Source organism: Dunckerocampus dactyliophorus, chromosome 14 (assembly GCF_027744805.1).
Source record: "Dunckerocampus dactyliophorus isolate RoL2022-P2 chromosome 14, RoL_Ddac_1.1, whole genome shotgun sequence".
NCBI lineage: Eukaryota > Metazoa > Chordata > Actinopteri > Syngnathiformes > Syngnathidae > Dunckerocampus > Dunckerocampus dactyliophorus.
Genome location: NC_072832.1, coordinates 2,619,502 through 2,645,285, shown reverse-complemented (window position 1 = coordinate 2,645,285; position 25,784 = coordinate 2,619,502). Strand labels below are relative to the sequence as shown.

The 25,784-nt window shown below is 43.2% G+C and overlaps 2 protein-coding genes across 14 annotated transcripts in view; both read left to right on the top strand.

Moving 5' to 3' along the window:
• Positions 1 to 2,224: 2,224 nt before the first annotated feature.
• Positions 2,225 to 25,202, top strand: actn2b (actinin, alpha 2b). Of its 2 annotated transcripts, XM_054799017.1 has the most exons (21): positions 2,225 to 2,490; positions 9,041 to 9,155; positions 10,706 to 10,825; positions 10,901 to 10,987; positions 11,088 to 11,175; positions 11,414 to 11,492; positions 14,215 to 14,296; positions 14,435 to 14,520; positions 14,721 to 14,813; positions 17,268 to 17,498; positions 17,594 to 17,741; positions 17,903 to 18,053; positions 19,672 to 19,780; positions 20,330 to 20,470; positions 21,818 to 22,000; positions 22,071 to 22,205; positions 22,436 to 22,615; positions 23,746 to 23,892; positions 24,011 to 24,076; positions 24,160 to 24,318; positions 24,408 to 25,202. In XM_054799017.1, the coding sequence occupies exons 1-21, from the start codon at positions 2,359 to 2,361 to the stop codon at positions 24,564 to 24,566; spliced, it is 2,691 nt and encodes an 896-aa protein (XP_054654992.1). In that variant the 5' UTR covers positions 2,225 to 2,358; the 3' UTR covers positions 24,567 to 25,202. The 2 variants fall into 2 exon arrangements, with proteins under 2 accessions (XP_054654992.1, XP_054654993.1); XM_054799018.1 differs by lacking the exon at positions 9,041 to 9,155 and having other exon boundaries at positions 2,362 to 2,490.
• A 390-nt stretch (positions 25,203 to 25,592) lies between these two features.
• The window catches only part of ryr2b (ryanodine receptor 2b (cardiac)), a 105,019-nt gene continuing 104,827 nt past the window's right edge, over positions 25,593 to 25,784 (top strand). For 11 of the 12 annotated variants that reach the window (XM_054798385.1, XM_054798387.1, XM_054798386.1 and 8 more), the window contains exon 1: positions 25,593 to 25,736. In XM_054798385.1, the coding sequence (XP_054654360.1) occupies positions 25,689 to 25,736 (48 nt within the window). In that variant the 5' untranslated portion in view covers positions 25,593 to 25,688. The remainder of the gene's footprint in view (positions 25,737 to 25,784) is intronic. The other variant, XM_054798393.1, reaches the window with a different exon arrangement.

Sequence of the window (25,784 nt, the reverse complement as noted above, 5' to 3'; positions counted from 1 at the left end):
TAATAAGTGCTGGTAACCTAGGCCTTAAATACAGTAAGAGTGGGCGGAATTGGTGTGCCAACACCCTCCTCCTATTGGTTCCTGACACTAAGCCTGGGCGGAGTTGTTGTCTAATCCTCTCCTGCCATTAGCACCTCCGATCAGTGTAAGGAACCAATGGGAGGAGGGTGTTGGCACACCAATTCCGCCCACTCTTACTGTATTTAAGGCCTAGGTTACCAGCACTTGTTAGTTCGCTGACGAAGCTCTTCGGATAAGGAGCGAAACGTCCGACACCTTCTTCACAGAAGTACAGATGACCTCTCAAGAAGCCTTTCCCTAGATGGACAACTCCTGTACGACTGAGAGCCTACAGACACATTTAGAAATATAGTTTTCAAATGCTGTGACCACTTGATGGCAGTGTGGACGTGTTGTGACAACCTGTTTAATTTGACCTATTTTTCCTTGTTATAATAAAGAAGAGTTTTGTTCCAGTTGATTGATGCCTCGGAGTGCTTATTCCTCCTGCAAATATTGTAATAGAAGACTCACACAAGGACTGCTAACATTGCCCTAGTTTCATATTGCATTTTACTCCTGGTGCTCGACTCACAAAGTGGGCATATGTAGCGTATTCCCTCAAATGAAAATCTTATCTCGTTGTAGATGGATAATATCAGGGAATGCTCTTGCAATTTCTTTGTCTCCACGTCCCCTCCTAGGCTCCGTAGGTTCGCATTAAATGGTGACGCAATGCCGGAATTGAAAAGTGAAACAGCGACACTTTGACAGCCGATTTTAAGACTAAAGCCTGGACATAACCTGGAGGGGACCAGATTGAGTTTAGCCTAAGTTACCATTGTGATGCAGCTGCCTAACCGAGAGCTACCTTAGCTGAACAGGCAAGTCTGGCTTTTCACTCAACACAGCCCGCTGACTCACTGAACTCTCTTCTTGGTCAGATGGCTTTGAGAAACACTTGTGCCTCTTTCACTCTTGTGTGTTTATCAATGCACTCAGTTTGGCCTCTGGTTCTGTGGTTATGCTATAAGCACTCTCCCCGCCACCACCCCCAGCCTCTTGCTCGGCATTCTTAAGACGCCTAGCTCATTCACTCCTACACACCTTCAACGTTTACACTTTACGCACTCAGTTCCACTAACTCACTGCACATTATGAGCATGAGCTTTATTGCAGCATGCCTGCAGAAATGTTTTAGTGCGTTTTAAAGCACGGGTCCCCAACCTTTTTGAACCTACGGGCCGAGTCAGTTCTGTCAAATGAAAAAAATAGAGGTGCGCTCCAAACCTCATAGTAATCTAATGCTATGGTCGTGTTTTGGTAGTGGTCAGCGCAGGAGAACTCTTAGTCTAACACAAGTATTTGGACAGGTATCATCATCAATGCCACTGTGGTAAGTTGCAGATAGTTCCTTTGAACTTTCATCCAAAATGACCGAACATCACACTTGGCACATTTGAATGCCTGGAAGCGACAAACCCATATTTTCAAGTAGCTGCTGTCATAGTCTGTTGGATCTTGCTTTCTTGTCTCCCCATTATCTTCAGTGACAAGTCTATATTTTTTAAAAATAATCCACATTATTATGTCCATTTCCTTGGACATTCATTTGTAGTTATTTACAAAAAGAGTTCCTCCCATATGCCAAGAAGCATGCATGTTAGGCTAATTGGGGACTAAATTGTCAATAGGTGTGAATGACCTTGCATTTCATCAAGTGAGTTGGGATAGGCTCCATGTCCCGTGTGAACTGATTGACGACATAGAAAATGGATGGACGGAAAATGAAAGGTGTGCGTCTCTTTTTTAAATTTTTATTATTGCTACCCAGTTCGCCCCTTCCGACGGACTGATGGTGGTTGGGGACCCCTGTCTTTTAGCTTGGACACTCGTCTGCACGCACTAATGCACATACAGAAACACAACGTGGAATCAGGTGTTTTATGTCAAATTCCGAGATGCATCTTGTAAGGTTTTCAAGTGGCCTTGGTGGTTGGTGCTTTTTTAAATACCAAATGACACAATTTTATTTATATGACCCGAATCTGTTTTTGTTATTTTTGTGTTTATAATGGCAGTTCGCATTTGTTGTTGTTTTTTATTTAAAAAGCTGTTTGGATCAAGTGGCGTGTTGGAGTGTATGTGCTCGTGTCTGAGTGGGTCATGTGACCACGCCTACTAATGATACTGCTTCACACCAGCCAGCCAGCCACGCAGACCACCAGGGCCGGACGTCTGTAGGTCGGGGGGACAAGGGTAAAGTGTGTATGAGAGAGAGAGAGGGGTAAATAGCTCCCATTTAATAACATTTCACATTTGTCAGTTTGGGTTTGAAAAGCAAACGACGGCCCAAAGATGATGACCATGACCCACATGGAGAGCATGGTGCGCTACGACAACGGTTACGAGGATGAGTACATGATGCAGGAGGATGAGTGGGACCGGGACATGCTCCTGGACCCAGCCTGGGAGCAGCAGCAGAGGAAAGTGAGTCACCCTGAAATCACCAAAATGTACAGAAAAGAGCTCGTATAAACGACATATGTTTACCGCTGGCTAGCAAACGTGACGGGTTAACCACAAGTCGTACCTTTTTAATGTGTTTTCGGCTGTTGCTTGCTTAAAAAGTACATCAAAAAAGTAATGCAGCAATTTTTTAAGTCACTTTTAATTGACTGTTAAAAGTGGTTTAGTGAAGGGAGGCGAAAGTTGGAGCTGGCAGTCAATCTTCCGGTCAGCACTTTCAAAATAATACATTCCGGCTCGTGTTTTATTGCTGTTTCCCCTGACATACGAATATAAATGTGTATTGTATGCCGAGGTGCAAATAGGGCAAACATATTGTGCTCAAGTAAAAGTACGCTTTATTCTATCAAACCATTTTCAATACCGTTTATCCTTTATCCTCATTACCGTCAAGGGTGAGCTTCCGACTTTTCGAGCTGGGGGGGGGGCGGGCGGTGACGTAGTGACGTAATGGTCGAATTTGCATAATTGGCTATGATGCATTTGAAAAAGTGAGTGAAAACATGAAAAACAAAGCAAATATGTGTAGAGCTACAAGTGAACTTTCTTCTGTTGTTTGTTTTTGTCTTAAAAAAATGTCACATACAAGCCAGTGAGTACTTTTATTTGGGGATGGGCCGGACAAAAGTCCCTTAGTCGCTTTTTAAATTTTTTTTAAAAGGAGTCTGATTACTCGCTAAAAGTTGCTACGTTGGCAACACTGATCCCTCTTGCAGCGTCGTCTTATTCTCCGGCAGACCAGGCGCGTTATGTGTGTGTGAGCAAGGGCAAACGGGTAGCGCCAAATCTATTTGTGGCGGGCACAAATGAATGCATGGAAAACACTGCTCTTCAGTGGTTTTAAGGGAGGTCTCCTGGAACTGCAAAACAAAAGAGAAGGTGGTCCTGTTCCCATAAGATTTCAAATCTAGTGAAGTGCAAGACTTCAAGGAAACATAACAAAAAAGTAGTCAATTGCAGTAATGCAAGAAAATGTCATTTCTTCCGTTCCACCTCTGCTTGGATGTATCGCACATAAACTGAAATCTGTGTAACTTCCGGTGACAAACTTTGTTTCCCAGCTTGACAAGAGCTAACCGGCCCTTGACGTACGGATGGCGGCGGTGGGTACCAGCCGTCTAACAATAGCCCCGCTGCCTTCCAGCGGCTCACCAGCCCACTGCCTCTCCTGGTGATACGCGCGGAATGCGAGCTGTCAACAGATGCTTCCAACACATGATGACGCGCTTGGGATTTAGAATGGACGCCGCTTCTATTTTTAACCCGGGCCACCATGTGGGCATCATAGTAGGGCTAATCCGCTGTCCTTGGTGCGGAATTCTTTTGTTTATAGAGACCATGTAGAAAATATTGCACCAGCAGCACTGGACAGACTGGATATAGCCCCGGCCCTCCCCCAATCTCAGTTGATTTTAAGGCTTTGTGAGTTGGCTTTTCAACTCTTTGCACAGCTGGAGCCCCTCCGCCCCCCCAGCTCTTTAACCTTTTTGTGGCCCCCAATAGGGATCAGAAACTATTGTATTTGTGGTAACACAAGGCAACATACAGTGCAAACGCTGTATGTCACTGAATGTCATGTCACACCATTCAGAATTCAACCAAAAATTGCACAAAACTTTTGAGCTCAAACCGCCGTCATACGCCATGCACGCTGTCATACGCCATGCACGCTGTCACACACGCTGTCATACGCCACGCACGCTGTCATACGCCATGCACGCTGTCACACACGCTGTCATACGCCACGCACGCTGTCATACGCCACGCACGCTGTCATATGAGACCTAAGGCACCAGCTCAGCAAGCGTCAAAATTCATTCTTAGAATGCATTTAGCTTTTTCGGTCTGTTTTCCTTGTCTGTCGCCGCCAAACAGACAGGAACCTCTTCTTGTCTGTTCAGCGGCGGCGGCGGTTCTGTGCATTGTGCATAGAACAGGGCTGCACAAACCTTTTTGACTCACGGTCCACATTGGGGGAAAAAATTTTGGAGGAGGGGCCGTGGATATATGGGCGGCAGCAAACAGAACGACATACTTGCTCACGGTGCAATGAAACGAAAACACAACACAACACATCTACAGCAAGTTAAAGCATCACATAAATTAACTCCTGTGATATACAACAACTAAGCACTAAATGTAACTGTCATTTCCAGATGCCTGCAAGGCATGCTGGGTAGTCCAGCCGCAACAACAATATGAAGTGATGGATGGATATCAACAGTAAATTAATCCTCCTTGTTTAGGCAAGTTTCAGCCTTACAAACAGCCACTAGGTGGCAGAAGTGCACGTGATAGGAGCTCGGCCACGCTCATGAAACACAAAAGACAGGAAGGAGGAAGTTGGAGAGCGTGGGGGGAGGGAAGTAGGAAAATGTTATCGCAATGCACAAGCGCACACGTGTGCATGGTAAATAAATGTTGCTATTGATGACATACTTGACCTATGCAATGACAAACTGTCTTATTTTTTGATGAAATTGTCCAGCGAAAACTAGCTCTGTGCCTCGTAAACTTAAACCCTGTAGAATTATTTAATGGACAACCTGGTGTTTTGTTATTAATGTTAGTCTAACACATAATATCATGAAAATGCAATATTCAAGCTCTGGGTTGTGTTTTTCATATATCTTTTAGTCGGGATACAACACACTTGTGCGTAATGGTGTTTATGATAAATGACAAATGATATCCATCGGTGTCGTGTCATTTCCCCAAATGTTTTAAGTCAATAATGGCGTGATGTTGCATGCAATGATGGACACATTTATTGGCTTCCACAGAATGTTTATTTCGAACATGATTTCACTTCACCACTTCAAATGTTTGTCGCCTTTTGGTCATGTCTCCAAAAAAGTGCATCAGCTTACTGCAAAGGTGGCGTACCGGTTCTCATGCACTCTCACGCACTCTCATGCACTCTCACGCCAGGTTGTGTTTTTATAGGTGACATACTTTGCTTGGAAAACGGCGTACGCAACTTTCCGCACCCGATTTGTGTTCACGCAAGCTTTATAGATGAGAGCCCTGGTTGGACCACCATGCAGGTTATCCACCGTGCGTTTCTAATTCTTCAGAATTCAGAACTGTATTGTTTTAAACCGAGAGTATACAATAATCCAGCTACTCCACTACAACCAATTTCAATGGTTTAATGGAATGGTGTGATGCTGACGAACCCTGCAACATTCATAAGAATTGTTGTTTTCCTATCATCTATTTCAGCTCAGGCCCGCCATCCTTACCGAGCTAGCGGGGCCCCCAGGGGCATCTTCAGCTAGTAGACTTACAGGCTCAGTCGCTGCTCTACATGATTCATAAATATTTTTATCCTAAGGCGTCACCGGTCAGTAGCGCCGCAGAGGGAGTCTGAGTACTCGGAAAAGTAGGCTGCGGCGGGATTGAGCGACTCTATCCGAGTCAAATTTGGTGGACCAGCCGCCCGCGGTTCTCAACAAGGATGGCAGCAGCTCAAAGTCACGTACCCCTCGGGGACTCTCGCTTTGAAATGTGATGGCCTTTGCTCTGAAAGCTAAAATGTATTTGCTCTTGGACAAAGAGCCGCAGGCGGTGTGAAGATGTACCACGGGGAGAAAAGTGACAAAAAGTCATGACAGATTTTGTTGACTTTAAACATTAGACAGTTGCTGTTCAACTAAAATTAATGTTTAGTATTTTATAGGTTGTTTCCTCCTAAATGAAACAAAAGAAAATACAATTCAATTAAGATATTTTTAAAATACAAAACAAATCGAATAAACAAACTTTGAAAAATATATATTTCATTTTAAAATCTCGTAGCCATAGTGACAACAAATATTAGGGGGGTAACATCATCCAAAAAATGTAATGTTTTAAATTATTTATTTTTGTTTTTCTTAATTTTAAATGATGAATTACATTTTTTGTAATTTATTTTGTAATAATATTTTAATAATTTAATAATGATCTTAATTTAAAATAATTAAAAACTCATAAAACAACTAAAACTACTACTTTTCTGATGATGCTAACGGCCTAAAATGACTAAAACACGTTTTTGGATGATGTTACTGTCACTCTGACTGTGCCTTTTAAGATTTTAATTTTTTATTTATTCTATTTTGTTGTTATATTTTTTTAAATCTTGATTTTCATAATTCAAAACCCATAAAACGACAAATTTTCTGATGACGTTAATATCCAAAATTGATGTGACTGTGGCACTTATTTGAAGGTACCGTACTGTCATGGATCTGTATCTTAGCGTTAACTGAGGAAGTGCGACCTGCAAGAATGCTTGCGAGATAAGACAACCTCGCAACTGTAACCAGTCCAGTGCTGCCGCAGTGACGGGCAACAATGGTCCACATGCCATTTTCGCCCATGTTTTTTTAACGCCCTTCCCTGCCGGCAGGTCTCTTATCATGAAGCGCTCCAGAGCGCTCTATATTTAACGCCTTATATCAGCCGGAATGCTGAGCTCTGTGGTGGTGGTGGACCCCCGGCTCTTCATCCGCATGAACGCCATTGTTGGCCAGTGAGAGACTTACAAGAATAGGAGGAGAAAGACAACTATAATCCTATCTTAACTGGATTTACAGTATTTCACAGAACACGTGCCGCTCAGTGCATTTGTTCTGATGGAAAGGAAGTACAGTCAGCCGGCGGGGGGGAAATATGTGCCACTAAATGTTCATGGTAAAATGGTCAAAGAATTTCATGTTATGAAGCCTTGTTGCTACCCTGTTAGGATGATGGTTGTCAGCCTGTTGTAGAGCAAAGCTGCTACAGTATACCACCCTCACAGACACGCTAGCTTCTCATGGGACAATATTATAGAAATGAAGTAGTCGGTGCACGGTTTGTATAGAAGTGTAGCTTTATTATCCTCTGAAAATGACTCAAAACACAGCCTTTGTTGTCTAAATAGCTGGCAACATGAGCAAGTAGTAAGGTAATTGTGTCCTGGTGCTGGCAGGGCCGTGATCTGGGGCTGCATGAGTGCTGCCGGTACTGGGGAACATGATTTCCAACACCTGCTGTGACATTGTGAAGCAGCGCATGATTCTATTCCTCGGGTTTTCCAACATAACGACCCTAAAATAGTGCAGTATGATCCAAACAGTGGAGGTTATTATTATTAATAATACAATTGTGATTATTAACTCATTTTTCAAAAGACAACCCCTTCAGCAGCGGCCATTTTAGACGATTTTGACTGATCTTTCAAGACACACAGAATATTGTATTCAAGAGAGTTTTATTGTCATGTGCATGGTAAAACAGCAGTTATACCATGCAATGAAAATCTTATTCTGTTCATTCTCCCAAGAAAAGAAAGAAAACACAAGAAAGAATAAGAACATAAGAAACAAACATATATACCAATAAATTAAGCAACAACAACAGAAGAGACATTAATACAAATATTGGTATATCCTCCGTCAGCCAGGTTTCTGTGAAGGTGAGCACACAGCACTCTCTGATCTCACGTTGAGCTGTAATCCTTGCTCTTAGTTCGTCCATCTTGTTTTCAAGGGAGCGGACGTTGGCGAGCAGCAGGCTTGGTAGCGGTGGCCTAGTCGCTCTAGCTTTTAGCCTAGCATGCAGACCGGCCCGCTTGCCTCGTTTACGCCTCGGATGCTTTGCTCGCCGGGTATTCAGCTCACCAGGCCCGCAGGCTGCTGCGTTCTCCCGGCGCAGAAGAAAGGCAAAGTCTGAGAGGCTAAATGAAAGTTCGTGGTGAACCCTGCCGATGTTCAAAAGTGTCTCTCTGTTGTAATGTACTGCATGAGTGTGTTGAATGTCCAAAATGAACAATAAAATAGCAAAAAATAGAAAAAAACAGGAGAGTGTCACAGAGACGTCTGCCATGGAGGGCGCCATCTTTGATCTTTGATCTTTGATCTTTGATTCGAACCAAGGTTCACCCGTGAAGAGTGCAAGCTGACCAGAGATGTCAATTTCTTCTGGTCAGTCAGCCTTTGTGGCTGTAACTTGGCTTGTGGAACAGTTTTGCTCAGATCAACCAATTGGAGGACGGAAAAAGGCTGATATCAATGAGAGCCAGCCTGCTCGCCCCGAGAGGCGAATCTGAAATCTGATTGGCTAAAGAAACAGCCCCATTGCTCATCGTGTGTATGTGACATGGGCCAGCACTTCTGACTCTGAAGGCCCTTGGAAGATTACATTGATATAGCAAAACATAGAACCTGAAATCTGATTGGATTAAAAAAAAAACAACATAGACCAGTGCAGCCAAGAAACACGCTACATGAAGTGTTGGGAATAAATTTATACATTTTTCGTGGAACAAATACTGCAATTTAAGTATGTACAGTAAATGTAAGCCACTGGTTCTGATAGTGGTTGGGCCCGCAGAAAAGGCTTTGCTGGTCCTGACTACACACTACTGGATCCAAATAGCATTGAGGAGGTAGTTGCTGAAATATGAGGGATGTCCTCACTTCTGTGAGGTGTCATCCTATCACGGTTTAATCCCCTTTTGTTTCTCTCTGATGTCCGGTAGACCTTCACTGCCTGGTGTAACTCCCACCTGAGGAAAGCCGGCACACAAATCGAAAACATTGAGGAAGACTTGAGGAACGGACTCAAACTCATGCTGCTTCTGGAAGTCATCTCAGGTCAGATTACTTGAAAGAAGTGTCTTGGTTGTTTATTGTTTGAGGTGATGGCACCAGTGACCACTTTTACATACAGTGGGACCTCACTTTTCATTCACGCCGCCAAGGGCAGCACGGAGGTTGGGTTTTTTATGTTCTTGAAAAGTATAACTTGAAAAGTTCTGAATGGATTTGGCTTCGAACATTTTCAGGAATTGTCGGAAATTTGATATGGAAGAACTGATTACATTTTGTGATTCGGATCACCGTCTGGATCCAGGAATCTTTTAAGGGATTCGTTAACATTGCGAGATAAGACCATTTTGGCCATTTGTGCACATAACTCCACAAACAATGGAGCATTTGGGGAAAAAAAATACAGGGCAATTTCCAGCAGGTTGTGCAAAATATTAAAGACTGATCCAAAAAAATGTAGGATTATTATTTTGGAGTGAATGACAGTATGGGGGGAACAATGCCGCTTGGCGGAGGTCTGCGCTCTCTGAGTGCTTTTCTAGTTATTAATTGGTTGCACAAGGTGCGACGAAAATCGACACGTGCAAAAACCGAAGCAATTTTTCCCCTAGGAAATAATGTAAATGTAATGAATCGCTTCTAGATAGCCAAAAGTCTTAAAAGGTACATTTTATGTGGAATAATTTGAGTGTTATATGCAGAAAACAATGCAAAGTAATGCTAAATAACAAATTAAATGGATATGAACATTTAACAGGATTTTTACCTTTGCTGAAGAATCTTCTTGGCAAAGACGGCGATGAGTGGAAAAGGAAGAGGGGAGGGGACGCCGTCTTCGCACTTTGCAAAGAGTTTTTTTTTAATTCAATAGTGTTTCTTGCCTTGTTTATCAAATTGCCGGCCCTCGCAATTTTCTTTGGCCCTGTGACAGGTTATTTAGCAGTCGCATTGAATAAAAAGAGAGACAATGTAAGAAAACCAGGGCAACGTTTTGGTGAGCATTGTTGTCTGTTTGCTGCGCTTGAAACCCGAGGTATGACGGTGTACAATACTGACAATGTTTCTTGTTCAAGACTTGTTTTTAAAAAAAAAAAAAAGACTAAATCAAACACAAAATGATTTTGCATCATGTTTTCAATGAGTGTTGGTTTGCATGTACTGTGGGACCTCCGTTAGTACGCCCCGGTTAGCGTGTTTTTTGGTTAACATCGTGCATTCTCTGGTTAACGTACAATATGGCGCACGTCTTGTCATGCGTGAGTCCAACTGTGTCCTTAATGTATTTTTAATGACAAAACGTCTTTGCTAGCATCTTTAGCCTGCTATGAAATGGAAGCAGCAACCGGATGTCAGCTGCGTCGCCTGTCTGTGATGTCATTAGCGGTTGACTCTCTAATGTTTCACAGTTGCAGTTTTATATGCATGAAACAATTCTAAATGCATATAAATGATGAATGGCGCTGACCAAGGTTCCACTGACTTTTTCCGAGGGATTATGTAGAAGTCAATATGGCATGCGTCGTATGGAAGCACTATATTGACTTAGTAGTATCAGTATTTGCTTACATGTCATGTCCTCCGTGTCCCGCTTGCAGGTGAGAGGCTACCCAAGCCCGACAGAGGGAAGATGCGCTTTCACAAGATTGCAAACGTCAACAAAGCACTGGACTTCATCACGAGCAAAGGAGTAAAACTGGTCTCCATCGGAGCTGAAGGTCCCACAACCGTCAGCTAAGCTACTGTATATACAGGGGGGTACTTTGCTCAACGTGATGTGTTCCTTTTTCCAGAGATCGTGGATGGGAACGTAAAGATGACGCTCGGAATGATCTGGACCATTATCCTCCGCTTTGCCATTCAGGACATTTCTGTTGAAGGTGATGAAAGGCATTTTTTAAATATGAATGTGTTTTCAATACACGTACTTACAGTATATGTGTGAGCATAGCCACTATCATACGCCGAATGTCTGTGCAGAAACATCCGCCAAAGAAGGCCTCCTCTTGTGGTGTCAGAGAAAGACCGCCCCCTACAGGAATGTCAATGTGCAGAACTTCCATGTCAGGTCCGTCATTAATAGCTAAGCATTTTTTTCCAATACATTTCAGAGCTAATTTCCATTAGGGCACATATTTTTTTTTTATCACTTGTGACATTTTAAAGCAGATACACTTTTAGCTCATCCTGCAGCATAACAACCTCAGCCAGAATGTTATCAAAACACAAACTTAAATGCCGTGAAGTAGCGTGACGTCTCTGTGAACTGACATTGTCGGCTCTCTCTGCTCATTGGCGCGGCGAAGCTGGAAGGACGGCCTGGCCTTCTGCGCCCTGATTCATAGACACAGACCCGACCTCCTCGACTACTCTAAGCTCAGCAAGGTGTCGTGTGTGTGTCACCCGTAACTGGGATGCTGTGTGCCAGCCCCTGAAACACTAACACTGACTGACGTGACATCCACAAACCCTCCAAAAAATGTCATAGAGTTTGAGACATACTAAAAACTGCACTTTGTTTGCCCTGTGCTGTGAGAGAGCTAATATCACATTATGATAGATAAATACACGTAACAGTGTTTACACTCATAAACCGCAATAAAAGGAGATTGTGTTGTGCCCTTGTATCGATAATAACGCTCTGTTTGTTTTCATTCAGCGGTGTAGAGCTGCGCTGCATCATATTGAGATCTAGTTTTAATATTTTAGTAACCGTGTTTAGCTGCAGGAGAGAGCTACATACTTTATAACCGTTATCAGTATGATGCAGTGCAGCAAAAAAGAATACAGCAGTTTGCATGCACACTCAGAAAATAGCCTCCAGAATACAGTTTATGACGTTCTACTTATTCCGACATTTTATTGCCACTATTAAATGAATGCCTTGCTTATTGCGTCAGTCAAAACTGAGCATTATTATCTTTGTAAAAGTATTATTTGTGGTACAGCTCTTGCATGTGGATTGCGGATTTTTGATCAAAAATCATAATGTAGTGCCCACAAATAGCAGATCTACTCTACAGTATGTCCTTTTAAGTTAAAATCAATTTCGGGAAGAGCTTGACGTCATGTTCAATACTGTTCATTCAAGTCATTACTGCCACAATGTGTAAACGTGAGCAGTTACCGCAAATTCCGGTGTATAACCTGCACGCACAAACTTTCGAGGAAAAAACAGATTTGTACATACCGTATATAAGCCACACCGGTATGTATGCCGTACATGTCCACGTCATAAAATGGACAAGCAGCATAGAAAATGGTGGATGACACTGCAGTGCTGCCTCTGTAAACCAGAGGGAGGCAGATGACCCGGAGCCCAGAGCCCTGAGGGAGGCTGACGTCATTGCAGCGGCTCAATAAATGCGTTGCTCAGACACAATGCCTCATGAGAAATTTTCAACTCATATTGGTGCATGTTTGTATATTCCTGAGGTATACCTTTGGAGTGTTAAGTTGCTGTGTGTTGAATTTGGTGTTAGTGAAGTGTTCATAGAAAGATGATTACCTTGTTATATATAATGACCTCCTGCCATTTCCAGTGGGTTGAAAGCTCACTGTGAGGGCACTGATGAATGACTCCTGCCAAAGACAGAGCTACCGTTTCCTCACTGTCGTGTGATCGGGACAGCATTTAAACAATTAGTAGTAGTTCTGAAGTAAAGGAGATTACGAGATTAGAATTTAGCCATAAATTAGCCGCAGGGTTCTAAGTTTTAAGAAAAAAAGTAGCGGCGTATACACTGGAATTTACGGCACATGCTTCTGCTCAGCTCATTTGGATGGTCTGGCTTGACTGCGTGTATAAAGAGGGAGCTCACATTCCCACCATGCATACTTTTCCTTGCTGGATCAGGAAATGGAAGCCGCACTCCCGTGTGAACATCCCTGATAACAGCTTTTTATTATAACGAAGTTCACTTCAACTTTGGCTACGGTTCCTTCACTCGTCACTCTCGGAAGCAGAAGCCCTCGCTTGTCAGCACATGTCTCACAGTCGCGGAAACATGAACCTCGACCCCGCAGATCTCGGGATCAGCTCCGACTCTGCTATGACAGTCACGTAGCAAACCCTGCTGCTGAGGCTCCTTGGCCTCACGAGAGTGAGGCAGAACACACCGGCTCAGTCAAGCATCACGGCGAGGCACATCACGACTTTGTCTGTTTCCTCCCACTCTTGCTTTTTCTCACTCTCTCTGGCACACTTTCACACTCCGAGTCGCACGTCGGCTTGTTAGTGTGGAGACAGTTGCATTGTGCACCAAGCAGCTGTTGAGGTTGACTCCAGGTGAGCTCGCTTGCGTTGTTGAGGTGCACTCACACACTAGGGGGTGTCCTCAGAGCAATCCAAGCATCCATCCAGGCGTGGCTTTACTCCCTGGAACTGTGAGCAGCTGGCCCTGTCATCTTTGTGGTGCAGAGACAATGGCGTGATCCCTTTACCCCCCGTGTAGTGTCACTGACTGTCCAGTTAACACGGAGGGTCTCAGCTGCTGGTCCCATGTGCCGCTCCTGTCTCTGCTGCGTGAGGAGAACATTTTTTTGTCATTATTAGGATTAGGGCAACACTGGAAAGAATACTACAAGAATAGAAACATGAGCAAATTGTCAAACTATTGCGAGAATTAACTTGTATTTTGGAGAATAAAGTCAAAATATTGCGAGAATAATTTTCATAAACGTAAAAGTTGCTGAATTCAAAAGGACCCTCGTGATTATGTGTTACCTTTTATCTCAATCTATGCTGTGGGTTCCATATTCATGAAAGATTGCCTGGCTTTTGCGCCCATTTAACACCTCAGCGTGATGTGTAGGTTAAGCTGCTTGATTTAAACCCAAATTAATGACCAAGAGTCATTACGTAGCTTTTGTGGCAAAACAGTTATGGATTTTCCATTGAGCCACAATCGCCACGTCGCTGATCAAAGCGTACGCCTCAATGTAATAAATGCTCGTTAATTGTAGCTTGATAAATGAGAGTGCTTGCTGCAGGTGATGAGGGAGTATAACGTGTCCACCAGCACCCCCGCAGCATGAAGGTCAGAACGGTGGCATTTTAAGTCCGGCATTGTTGTTCAGTCATGTGGAATTGTGCTTCTTTTTTTAGGATGATCCTCTGGGGAACCTGAACCTGGCCTTTGACATAGCAGAGAAACACCTGGACATTCCCAAAATGCTTGATGCAGAAGGTAATCATATTTCAGGAAATGACTTGAAATGGATGAATGGATTCTACAAAATGCAAATTTTTGTATTCTCTTTGTGCATCTACTACAATGACATCTATCTCTTTTATTGGCACATCCTACCTACCCTGCTGGGCACAGATATCATCAACACCCCCAAGCCTGACGAAAGAGCTATCATGACCTATGTGTCCTGCTTCTATCATGCTTTTGCTGGCGCAGAGCAGGTATGCAAAATCTGCTTATCGTACTTGTCAGTTTGCTTTTCTGCGCATGCTAATCAGCTTTTCCTGTTTCTGAGATTGGAAATCTATCCTGTGTTTTTTCTTTTCTCTTAGCAGTTTGATTTAGAGCCCAAACAAAACCGGTGTTTTGAGACTAACGCTGGAAATATTGAGTGCGATTGTAATGAGGTTGTTTCTCTCAGGCAGAGACGGCCGCCAACAGAATCTGTAAGGTGCTGGGTGTGAACCAGGAGAATGAGAAGCTGATGGAGGAGTATGAGAGACTGGCCAGCGAGGTACAAAGCACTATTTCAACATTATGTGTAGTATAAATAAATATTCATCTTCTAATCATTGGATAAGAATGATACAAACATACTCGGAGTAGAGGGAAACTACACAGCGCAAAGAATGGTTTTGTGTTTTGCTCCGTAACTTTGTTGTTTCGATAAATAACGCATGCCCTGGATGAAAGTAGGTCAGGTGTTGTTTTATTTTTCCGGGACGCCTTCTAACATCACAGCACATGATTTTTAAAAAATAAAGAATCTGAATATAGTAATCATATTAAAAAGGCCATGTAATTGAATCATGTAAATGCACAGTACAGAGGAACCTCGGTTAGCGTCCAGCTCAGTTAGCGTGTTTTTCGGTTGACGTTGAAAATTTACGCCACAATTTTGCCTGAGTTTGCGTGCATTCTCCGGTTAGCATACAATATGGTGCGCATCTTGTGGTGTTGTCAATACACTGAGTGAGTCCAACTGTGTTCTTAACTCATTCAATCCCAGCCATTTTTCAAAAGACAACCCCTTTAGTAGCGGCCATTTTAGACTATTTTGACAAATTTTTCAAGGCACACAGAATATTAAGTTCTATGGCTATATAAACATGGAACCTACCAAAAGAATGATTAGACTCCCTTTCATCAGGAAAAAAGGTTTGTTTCTACCTTTTTCCGTTCTTTAGTAATCAGCAGTAGAACATAGGTAAGTTTCAGGAAAATATCAGTTCCCAACTAGAAAAGGGAGAAAAACAGCTTTTTGTGAAAAGATACATTTCAAGCATAACTTTCACTTTGACACAAATATTTTTTGCTTTTGTGACAGCTCAAATATCTAAACAACTATACCAAAAAGGCGTTGTTTTACATCAAATAACCATTTATTTACAAATATAACACCACAAACTATTCGTGTGTGCGTGTGCATGCGCTAAAATTTCCCTACAATGTGTAATCTTCTGCATGCTACACTCCTCCATGCTCTTCCACTTCTTCCTTGCTGTCAAGTGTGTTAATACATGCAAAAGACCCATGCTGAGCTCTTATCAAATGCACATCTACCACCTTGTGGCAGTTTTTATGGCTTAAAACTGCTCTAAAAGTGACATCTTTTATTGTGCAATTGCATCATCGCCTCTTTTTGCCTCATATAAATGCATCTTTGGGATCGGCCGTTCGGGTTTATATAAACGTATAAATACGTCTTTGGTATTGAATGAGTTAATGTATTTGTTTTTATCACAAAACATTTTTCCTTGATGGCATCCTATTAGCTAGCTAAACAAAACTGAACCGAAGTTATGTCGCCAGTCCATGATGTCATCAGCGGTTGACTCCCAAAAATGTTAACACAAAAGACGTTTTTTTGTTTTACAGTTACAGTTTTACATGCATAAAAGAATCGTAAATGCTTATAAATGACAAATGAAAGGGTTATTTGTCAGACGTGACTTACCAAAGAGATCAACCACCACCTTCCTGTGAACATTTTTTGCTTTCTGGAACGGATTATGTACATTATTTCTTATGGGAAAACTTGATTTGGTTAATGTGCGTTTTGGTTAGAGTCGGTCCTTCTGGAATGAATTAATGACCCTAACCAAGGTTCCACTGCATCTTGCAAAAGTGACAACCCTATTTTCCGGACTATAGGTCACAATGTTAATTCATACTGACTGTGGTGAACGTTACTGTCAGCATCTGCAAGAGGGCGCTCTAGGCTTGTGATGACGATAATGCCGCTGAGAGATGTGGAACGAGATTGGGAGCTTGGTGAACTTGTTTACTGTGCTTGCTTGCTTGCTTGTTATGTTGATTGTGCCTATTCAGCCTCCCAAGTATATTCTTCATGCTATTGTCAGGGTATTTGTACGGTCCTAAAAAGTTTAAAACCCAATCATTTGAATTACAACATGTCTAAAATGCCCCAAATGGAGGAGTTGAACTGGACTCGGAGTCTCGTTCCCGAGTGAGGGAAGGATGCAATGCGAGATCGACAGGCGTATTGGTGCGGCGTCTGCAGTGATGCGGACGCTGCATCGGTCCTTTGTGGTGAAGAGGGAGCTGAGCCACAGCGGTAGAAGATGCACGGATGGGATGGACACAGCAATCACGGTCTAAATAGCTGGCAACACACATGTGTAGCAAGATAATTGTGTCAAGCATGGTGGTGGGGGAGCATCATGGTCTGGGGCTGCATGAGTGCTGCCGGCCCTGGAGAGTGGAGGTTCATTGAGGGGTGCACTCACTTGTGTTGTCAGCTGTTCAGACAATAAAAGCTGTGTGTTGAGTCATTTTCAGAGGATAGTAAATCTATACTTTTATACAAGCTGAACAGTGACTACTCGAATTTTCATTTTTATACTATTGACCCTTGGGAATATGTAATAAAATGTTGAGGGGTGTGCATTATTGTACTCTTATGAAGACACAATCATGTCGTAATATGGATCACTACCCTCCCCAGCTGCTGGAGTGGATCCGCCGCACCACTCCCTGGCTGGAGAACCGCACCCCGGAGAAGACCGTGGCGGAAATGCAGAGGAAGCTGGAGGACTTTCGGGACTACAGGCGCCAGCATAAGCCCCCCAAGGTGCAGGAAAAGTGCCAGCTGGAGATCAACTTCAACACCCTGCAGACCAAGTTGCGCATCAGCAACCGGCCTGCCTTCATGCCCTCCGAAGGCAAGATGGTGTCTGTAAGTCGCCGCTCTGAATGCGTCCTTTTACCGAGCTTTGCATCATTAGATGCCAGGGCTGGAGAGAGACAAAACCGCTATGATTGTCTCTCCAGGACATTGCCACGGCCTGGCAGGGCTTGGAGCATGCAGAAAAGGGCTATGAGGAGTGGCTCCTCACAGAGATCCGCAGGTTGGAGAGACTGGACCACCTGGCCGAAAAGTTCCGCCAAAAAGCCACCAATCATGAAAACTGGGCCAGCGGTCAGTTGCTCTTTCAATATGCTGCGCTTTCTTTTGTCCACAGTCTCCGTCGTGTCCACTGTCACCACCGGAAATCAAGTAAAGTTGGTGTTGGGATCTAAACTTCCAATCACCTTGCCTTGTTTTTTTTTCTGTCTCCCTGCTCAAACGTGTTCTATCAGGCAAAGAAGTGCTTCTGTCCCTGAAGGATTACGAAACAGCCACCCTGACAGAAATAAAGGCACTGCTACGAAAACACGAGGCCTTTGAGAGCGACTTGGCAGCCCACCAGGACAGAGTGGAGCAGATTGCCGCCATTGCACAGGAGCTAAAGTACGCCGCCCCCTCCACTCCCATTGTCGACATTAGCAGTCATTGTGTACCGGGAGTGTGCATTCAATCCACAATTTAAAGTCGGCTAAATGAGATTCGGCAGTTACTGTACTAGAAAATCAAAGGACGTGGGGGAAATGTTTATATTTTTACTTTTCTAAAAAGGCTACAATCAATCCATCGTAGATATGCTAATAGGTTAGATAAAGAACAGCCTGCATCTGCATCCTATTATTATTATCATGATATCACCAGGTAATATCAATAATTTCTTCCAAGCCTCGTAGAAAAGTTGTGTTTTTTGTGTTGTCTATCTGTTATCTGTTGGGCATGAACTACAGTACAGTAGTTTCACTTTTTGCTGCAAATCAGGTGGTTTCACTTTTGGCTGTTAGAGTCCACTTGCATCAAAGCCAAGTGGGGCACTGACCATGCTTGCAAATGGTGATTAACTCATTCATTACCAAAGACGTAATTATACGTTTTTATAAACCCAAACGCCCGATCCCAACAATGTATTTATACGTCTTTTAAGTTTTTTAAAACTTAAAATCCGCTTGCTTTTAGAGCAATTTTTAAGCCATAAAAACGGCCACAAAGTGGCAGAAGTGCATTTGATAAGAGCTCGGCATGGATCATTTCAATGGGTGAAGCACACGAGACAGGAAGGAGGAGGTGAGACCGCGTGGAGGAGCGTAGTGTGCAGAAGGTTATGCGTTGTGGGAAAATTTTAACGCATGCACATGCACACATACGTGCGCGCACACAGTTCAGTTCCAATTGTGAAAGTTGCAAATAGTTCATGGTTTTATATTTTCTGAATAAATTGTTAATTTGATGTAAAACTACCCCTTTTTTGTGTCGTTTATGTTGGTATAGTTGTTTAGGTATTTGTGCTGTCAAAAAAATATTTGTGTCAAAGTGAAAGTTATGCTTGAAATGTATCTTTTCACAAAAACGTGTATTTCTCCCTTTTTTAGTTGGGAACTGATATTTTCCTGAAACGTACCTATGTTCTACTGCTGATTACTAAAGAATGGGAAAAGGTAGAAACAAACGTTTCATTTTCTGATGAATGACGAGAGTCTAATCTTTCTTTTGGTAGGTTCTATGTTCATGTAGCCGTAGAACACAATATTCTGTGCGCCTTGAAAAATCTCTCAAAATCGTCTACTGGAGGCCGCTACTGGAGGGGATGTCTTTTGAAAAATGGCTGGGAGTGAATGAGTTAATCATGATTAATTCATTTGAAAATTGTGATTTTTAATCACTTTACAGCCCTAATTTAAAAAAAATGTTGCGGGTCAATAAAAAAAAAACAAGCTGCAGGTCGTAAATGTCCCCCGTGCCACACTGGAAACCCCTGTTGTAGATATTTTGATATGAAATACTGTACATATGTGGCATTCATTTGTAAAACTGACATGATGGCAGGTGACAAAACAGAAAAGACTTTAAAAAACCTACAATTCAATGGTGTTTTCTTTTGTGTTAGTTAGGAGCGACGAAAGGGAGAACGGTTCTGTTCCAGTCCTGAGGTCGCTCTGACTTCAGCATCGCATGCTTGGAAAAGCCACGTCATGTCTGCCGGCATAAAGCTTCTTGCTTTGTTTTCCAGTGAGCTGGACTACCACGATGTGGCGGCTGTGAACCAGCGCTGCCAGAGCATCTGCGACTTGTGGGACAGGCTGGGAACCCTCACCCAAAAAAGGAGAGAGGCACTGGAGGTGAGGGACGGTACATACAGGTACACTACATAATGTTTTGCACATTGCACAATCTCCACAAGAGTGTGCTAATGATCCACATTGATGCAGATGAAAATGTCAATGCAATCAGTAGGAGGGTAGTAGGGTGTCAATCTAAAAAATAAAAAAACAACCCGAACACAAAAGAGAAACCCCTTATTCAAATAGTAGTTTATGGAGACATAGATGCCATCGCCCAGCCCGCAGCTAGTCCCACTGGCCACTTCCTCTGATCCATGCTGACCATTCCTGACCTGCAACTGTACGAGGGCTGAGGAAAATGTCTGAGGATTAACCATGAATGACAGCAACAGGAGCTCTGTTGTCTGTCCACTCAAAACAATCCCCTCCCGACCGAGCCAAAGTGGGGGTGAACAAGGCCACGCTAATGTTACGCTCCCCGGGGTTAGTCGTCATAACAGGTGCGTGTGTGTTTAGGATTTTTGTGTTACGGGATTTGTATCGGAGAGCTCCGCTGGACATTTTGAGTCTTTTATCAGGATTTATGTCGTCTCCTAATCCTTCCAGCGCACAGATAAGCTGCTGGAGACCATCGATCAGTTGTTCCTGGAGTTTGCCAAGCGCTCTGCTCCTTTCAACAACTGGATGGAGGGCGCCATGGAGGACCTGCAGGACATGTTCATGGTGCACACTATTGAGGAAGTCCAGGTAGGCGCAAGAAGAAGTCACACTGACAGTGAACACAATTCACCCATCCGTTTTCGATACCGTTTGTCCTCAATAGGGTCATGGGTAAGCTGGAGCCTATCCCAGCTGACTTGGGGTGAGAGGGGGGTACCCCTGGACAGGCACATATCTACAAATGACCATTCACACTCACATTCACACCTATGGACAATTTACAATCAGCCTTTTAGCCTAAAGGTCATATTTTTGGAATGTGGAAGGAAGCTGGCGTACCCGGAGAAAACCCACGCATGAACGGTGAGAGCATGCAAACTCCACACAGAGACGTCCAAACGAAGATTCCAAACCTCCATCTCCTGAGTAAGCGGCCAACATGCTAACCACGAGACCACCGTGCAACAAACAGGGTTCCCTTGTGTGCCTAAAAATGTGAAAATGCTTAAATTTGAATGTACAGAGTTTGAAAAATTGACATTTTTTGACACAACACAGCCTGTGCTGAAAACGTAGAGTCATGGCCTTGGTTGTGTAATTAAGGCTGGTTTAGGCTGAAAACATTGGCACCGTTGGCCAAAAACATTGTCATATTTGGGATACCAATGTTTTTGGCCATGACTGTGAATGTTTTGCCTTAATTTTGTCATTCTTTGCTAATATGAAACAAATAATTGTTTGTTCATAACATAACATGTTTAATTAGATTACGTAGAATAATAATATTGAGAATGTATGGACTTTTAAGAGTATTAAAATGCTAAGTATTAAATATTAAATCCTAATTTGACGAAATTGACTTATCACGGTCGAGTGCGGAACCGTTTAACGGTGACGACTGTACAGGCCAAGTTACATCTCAGCTTTGTGTTATACGAGTCATGACTTTATATTAACGTGATTTCACTCTTCTCCTAACATTATGCTACATGCTTTGTAAACTTTGAATTTGTTTTCTTTTCCAGTCTGTTCTATTGTTCCTTTTAATGGATCCTATTCTTTCTCGGTAATGTTCTGATGCAGCCAGTATCACCTTATTTTTAGAGTATGCCACAGGCCAATACAAAACAAGTGACCGGCCGCAAATAGCCCCCGGCCCGGACTTTGGACACCTCCATTCTAGACTGTCACCAATTCTGAGATCCACTTTACATTTACAGTACTTTCATGAATTGTCTGTATTTGCATCTGATATCATCTGACTTAATTATCCGAGCATCTTCATTATGAGTCATACTTTGGTCATCATGAAACGGTGCGCTAATGTATCACACTCAGAAAAATACACAGCATTCGATCACACCTGACAAAAAGTTGACATTTTCGCAGTCTTTCAGCACTTCAAGCCTTTTTCCTCCTTGCTTCCCCCCTTAGAGTCTAATTGCAGCTCACGAGCAGTTCAAAGCCACTCTCCCAGAGGCGGATGCTGAGCGACAGGCCATCTTGGGAATCCACAATGAGGTGCAGAAAATCTCCCAGAGCTATGGGATCAAGGCTAACATTATCAACCCCTACAGCACCATCACGACCGACGAGCTCCTCATCAAATGGGACAAGGTAGTCAGACGCAGCATATTCATATCCACTTGGATGTCTGTGAGCATGATTTTTTGTAACTTTCTTTCAGGTTAAGAAGTTGGTTCCTCAGAGAGACAGTGCCCTGCAGGAGGAGATGGCACGCCAGCATGCCCATGAAAGGTTGAGGCGGCAGTTTGCTGCCCAGGCTAATCTAATCGGACCCTGGATACAGACCAGGATGGAGGTTAGACATACATGATGCATTCATACGATTATGGCCATCTCATGGAGCATAATACTATTTCGACACATTGTACATGAGGCCACTAACTGGATACTGAACTTGAATATGGATATTAAACGATGTCGGGCACAGCACACAGCTAAATGACTATCCTGGAGCCATGTCTTTATCAAAAGTGGTTACCACCCCACCCCCAGAAAATTAAATTGACCCCCTTTCTTGACGAACAGGAAATTGGACGCTGCGCCCTGGAGATAGGGGGCACCTTGGAGGACCAGATGACCCAACTCAAGCAGTGCGAGCATGTCATTGTCGCCTACAAGCCCAACATCGACAAGTTGGAGGGAGACCACCAGCTCATCCAGGAGTCGCTGGTGTTTGACAACAAGCACACCAACTACACTATGGAGGTACGCCTGGAAAAACACATTTTTATATGTAAAAGATGATTTAGACATCTATCCAGTACGTGGCATCTATTATTTTTTATCTATTATCAGGTGTAAGCTTTTTTTATGGGGATGGCTTTTCTTTGTTTAAAACAAAAATTGTAATCGGATTTTGCAAAAAAAATGTTTTTTTACATTTTTCCACATATAAACATGACTGTTAATAATGGCATTTGGCGACTCTAAATTGTCCATAGGCATGAATGTGAGTGTGAATGCTTGTTTGTCTATATGTGCCCTGCCATTGGCGGGCGACCGGTCCAGGGTGTACCCCGCATCTCACCCGAGGTCAGCTGGGATTGGCTCCAGCATACCACCATTACCCTAATTAGGATAAGCGGCATAGAAAATTGATGAATGCATTTTTTTAACTCCATCATGAACTTCAGCTTTACAGATACCATGTCTGCTCTGGATTGTTGTGGTCATGGCGGAGACCGCAACACATGGTGTTATCCTTCATAGCAACATGGAAGGAGTGTCCAAAGTGCAGTCCGGTGGTCATTTGCAGCCCATGGCACATTCTAAAAATAGAATTTAACAAGATATATATATATATATATAGAGAGGCGGTGCCCTGGACTGGTTGCCAGCCAATCGCAGGGCACATAGAGACAAACAACCATTCACACTCACATTCATACCTATGGACCATTTAGAGTCTCCAATTAGCCGGAGTACGTGGAGAAAACCCACGCACGCATGGGGAGAACATGCAAACTCCATACAGAGATGCCCAAACAGCGATTGGCACCCAGATCTTCCCGATCTCCTGACTACAGTATAATAAGGATAAAATGAGTTATTTTGTAATAGTCCTAATATAGAAACAAAATAAAGTAAAGTTGTTTTTGTTTTTATTAGATTGGGGCAAGAGTTGTAATATTTTTGGAATAAAAAATTGTAAAAATGTTATGGGAATAAAGTCGTAATATTACGAAAAGAAAATTTGCGGTGTGCCGTTTTATTTATGAAAATGCACGATTAATTGGGAACGGAGCAGAGGCCAGTATTTGTGGAATTACCGGCAATACTCACTTGCCGTGGACCTGCTGACGTTATGTGTTCTGTTGTGTTGCCATTCCCTACAGCACATTCGCGTGGGCTGGGAGTTGCTCCTCACGACCATCGCCCGCACCATCAACGAGATTGAAACCCAGATCCTGACCCGCGACGCCAAGGGCATCAGCCAGCAGCAGATGAATGAATTCAGATCTTCCTTCAACCACTTTGATCGGGTACGAAGCGCACTCCGAGATGAGTGTTAAAATAGTCTAATTGTCACGCTGTGATCCCTGACTCGTACTGTTAATTTCCTATTGATGATCAACATCAAATTTTGGCCTCTAACTACAGAAGAAGAATGGCGCCATGGAGACGGATGACTTCCGAGCCTGCCTCATCTCCATGGGCTATGATCTGGTGAGGTGCTTTGAATGTTGAAAACATTAGTCCTGCTAAAAAGTATTCAAAACCTTATTTTGTTACTTGTTTTCCCCAATCAGGGCGAGGTGGAGTTTGCCCGCATAATGATCCTAGTTGACCCCAACGGGACAGGAATCGTCTCCTTCCAGTCTTTCATCGACTTCATGACCAGAGAAACTGCCGACACCGACACCGCCGAGCAAGTTGTGGCATCCTTCCGCATCCTGGCAGCTGACAAGGTTTGTGTGTGGAATAACACGGCTAAAAACCCACTCCTAAAATAGATTTGTTTAGAAGTTTGATCCGATATCTTCTCTTTGCATCCCAGCCTTACATTCTGGTGGAGGAGCTGAGGAGAGAGCTTCCGTCCGAGCAAGCGGAGTATTGCATCATGAGGATGCCGCCGTACACGGGCCACGGGGTGCCACCGGGGGCGCTAGACTACACTGCCTTCTCCACCGCCCTCTACGGAGAGAGCGACCTTTAATCCTCGCAGCATGCACCCATTGCTAGTTCTTGATTTATGCATTCTAGGGAATCTGTAACAAGAGGAGACTCCTTCTAAATTCACAGAAATGTTCAAAATGCCATGCATTGATTTAACGTGTCCTTGCGGTTCTTTTGTAGCATCTGATAAAGCATTCACAGATCCTTTAAGTCATTTGGAAAGTCATCCAAACAAGTCCAACATTGACTGCTAAATGACCCTAACTCAAACATGTTACCCAGGAGTTGGGAAAACACACAAACGTAAAATATTTAAATTCATCTTATGCTTTAAGGGCATACATGCTTTCTTTTGCCAACTGAACAGCCGCCAGTAATTTCGTCTGTGTGTTTTATGCTTTTAATGTATGTGCTGATTAAATATGCTCATTGTTCTGGTGATGCATGTTACAACCTTTTCTTTATTACACTCATTCATCCCAACAAAGGCTACAACACTGCTGGAGAGGCATATGTTACTTTTCATTGTACCCAAAGTATTTGAGGAGCATTAATGAAATAAATGGTATTCAAATCATGTCTGTGTGGTGCTGTCCAGAGAGTCAATTAGGCCATATTTAAAATGATTGCAAGATGGAGGGGTGTCCAATAGCAAATGTTTTCGGGATAATTGCTCAACAAGCATAATGAACTTATGCTTTGTCCTGTTTGCTGTCCCTGTTTTGCTGTCATTTACTTGTAATTGAACTAGACGCTAGCTGTATGTGTTTGATAAAGCTGCATTCAATAAAACTCGGAACTCAGAACAGCGAAAGTGCAACGAAACGAAGTGTACAGTGTGTTTACAGAGTTAGTATATTACCTTATGTTTCTACTGTATTTACTCCATATCCCGTTCGTCAGCTATGTTTTTCGTTTACGTTTGATTGACACTGGCAGAAACATCGTCATATTCAAGTGCACATTTGATTTTTACCATAACGTCGAATGCAGCATAATTTCCCGCCAATGCAGCGGCCATCATGTCTTCCTTCTCGTCAACAACCTCTTCGATTGGCTCCGCCCACTAGTAATGGCTGTACACTTTCTAGCCGCTCGTCTGTTTGGAACTTTACTTCTCCTCTTTCCTTGCCTTTAAACGTCTGCCAGCAAGCTGGAAATTATGTTCGACGCGGGCGAGGGCGAAGATGAATTCCAGTTTTTGCGAATGGTGAGTTAAATATCATTATTGACACGTTATGGTGTATGTTAGCGTAGC

Excerpts from the sequence above, each read along its gene's own strand:
- actn2b (XM_054799017.1), top strand. The coding sequence starts at position 2,359 with ATGATGACCATGACCCACATGGAGAGCATGGTGCGCTACGACAACGGT. Across the intron at positions 11,176-11,413 it reads GTGCAGAACTTCCATGTCAG|CTGGAAGGACGGCCTGGCCT; the intron begins GTCCGTCATTAA and ends GGCGCGGCGAAG. Across the intron at positions 23,893-24,010 it reads CCTTCAACCACTTTGATCGG|AAGAAGAATGGCGCCATGGA; the intron begins GTACGAAGCGCA and ends CTCTAACTACAG.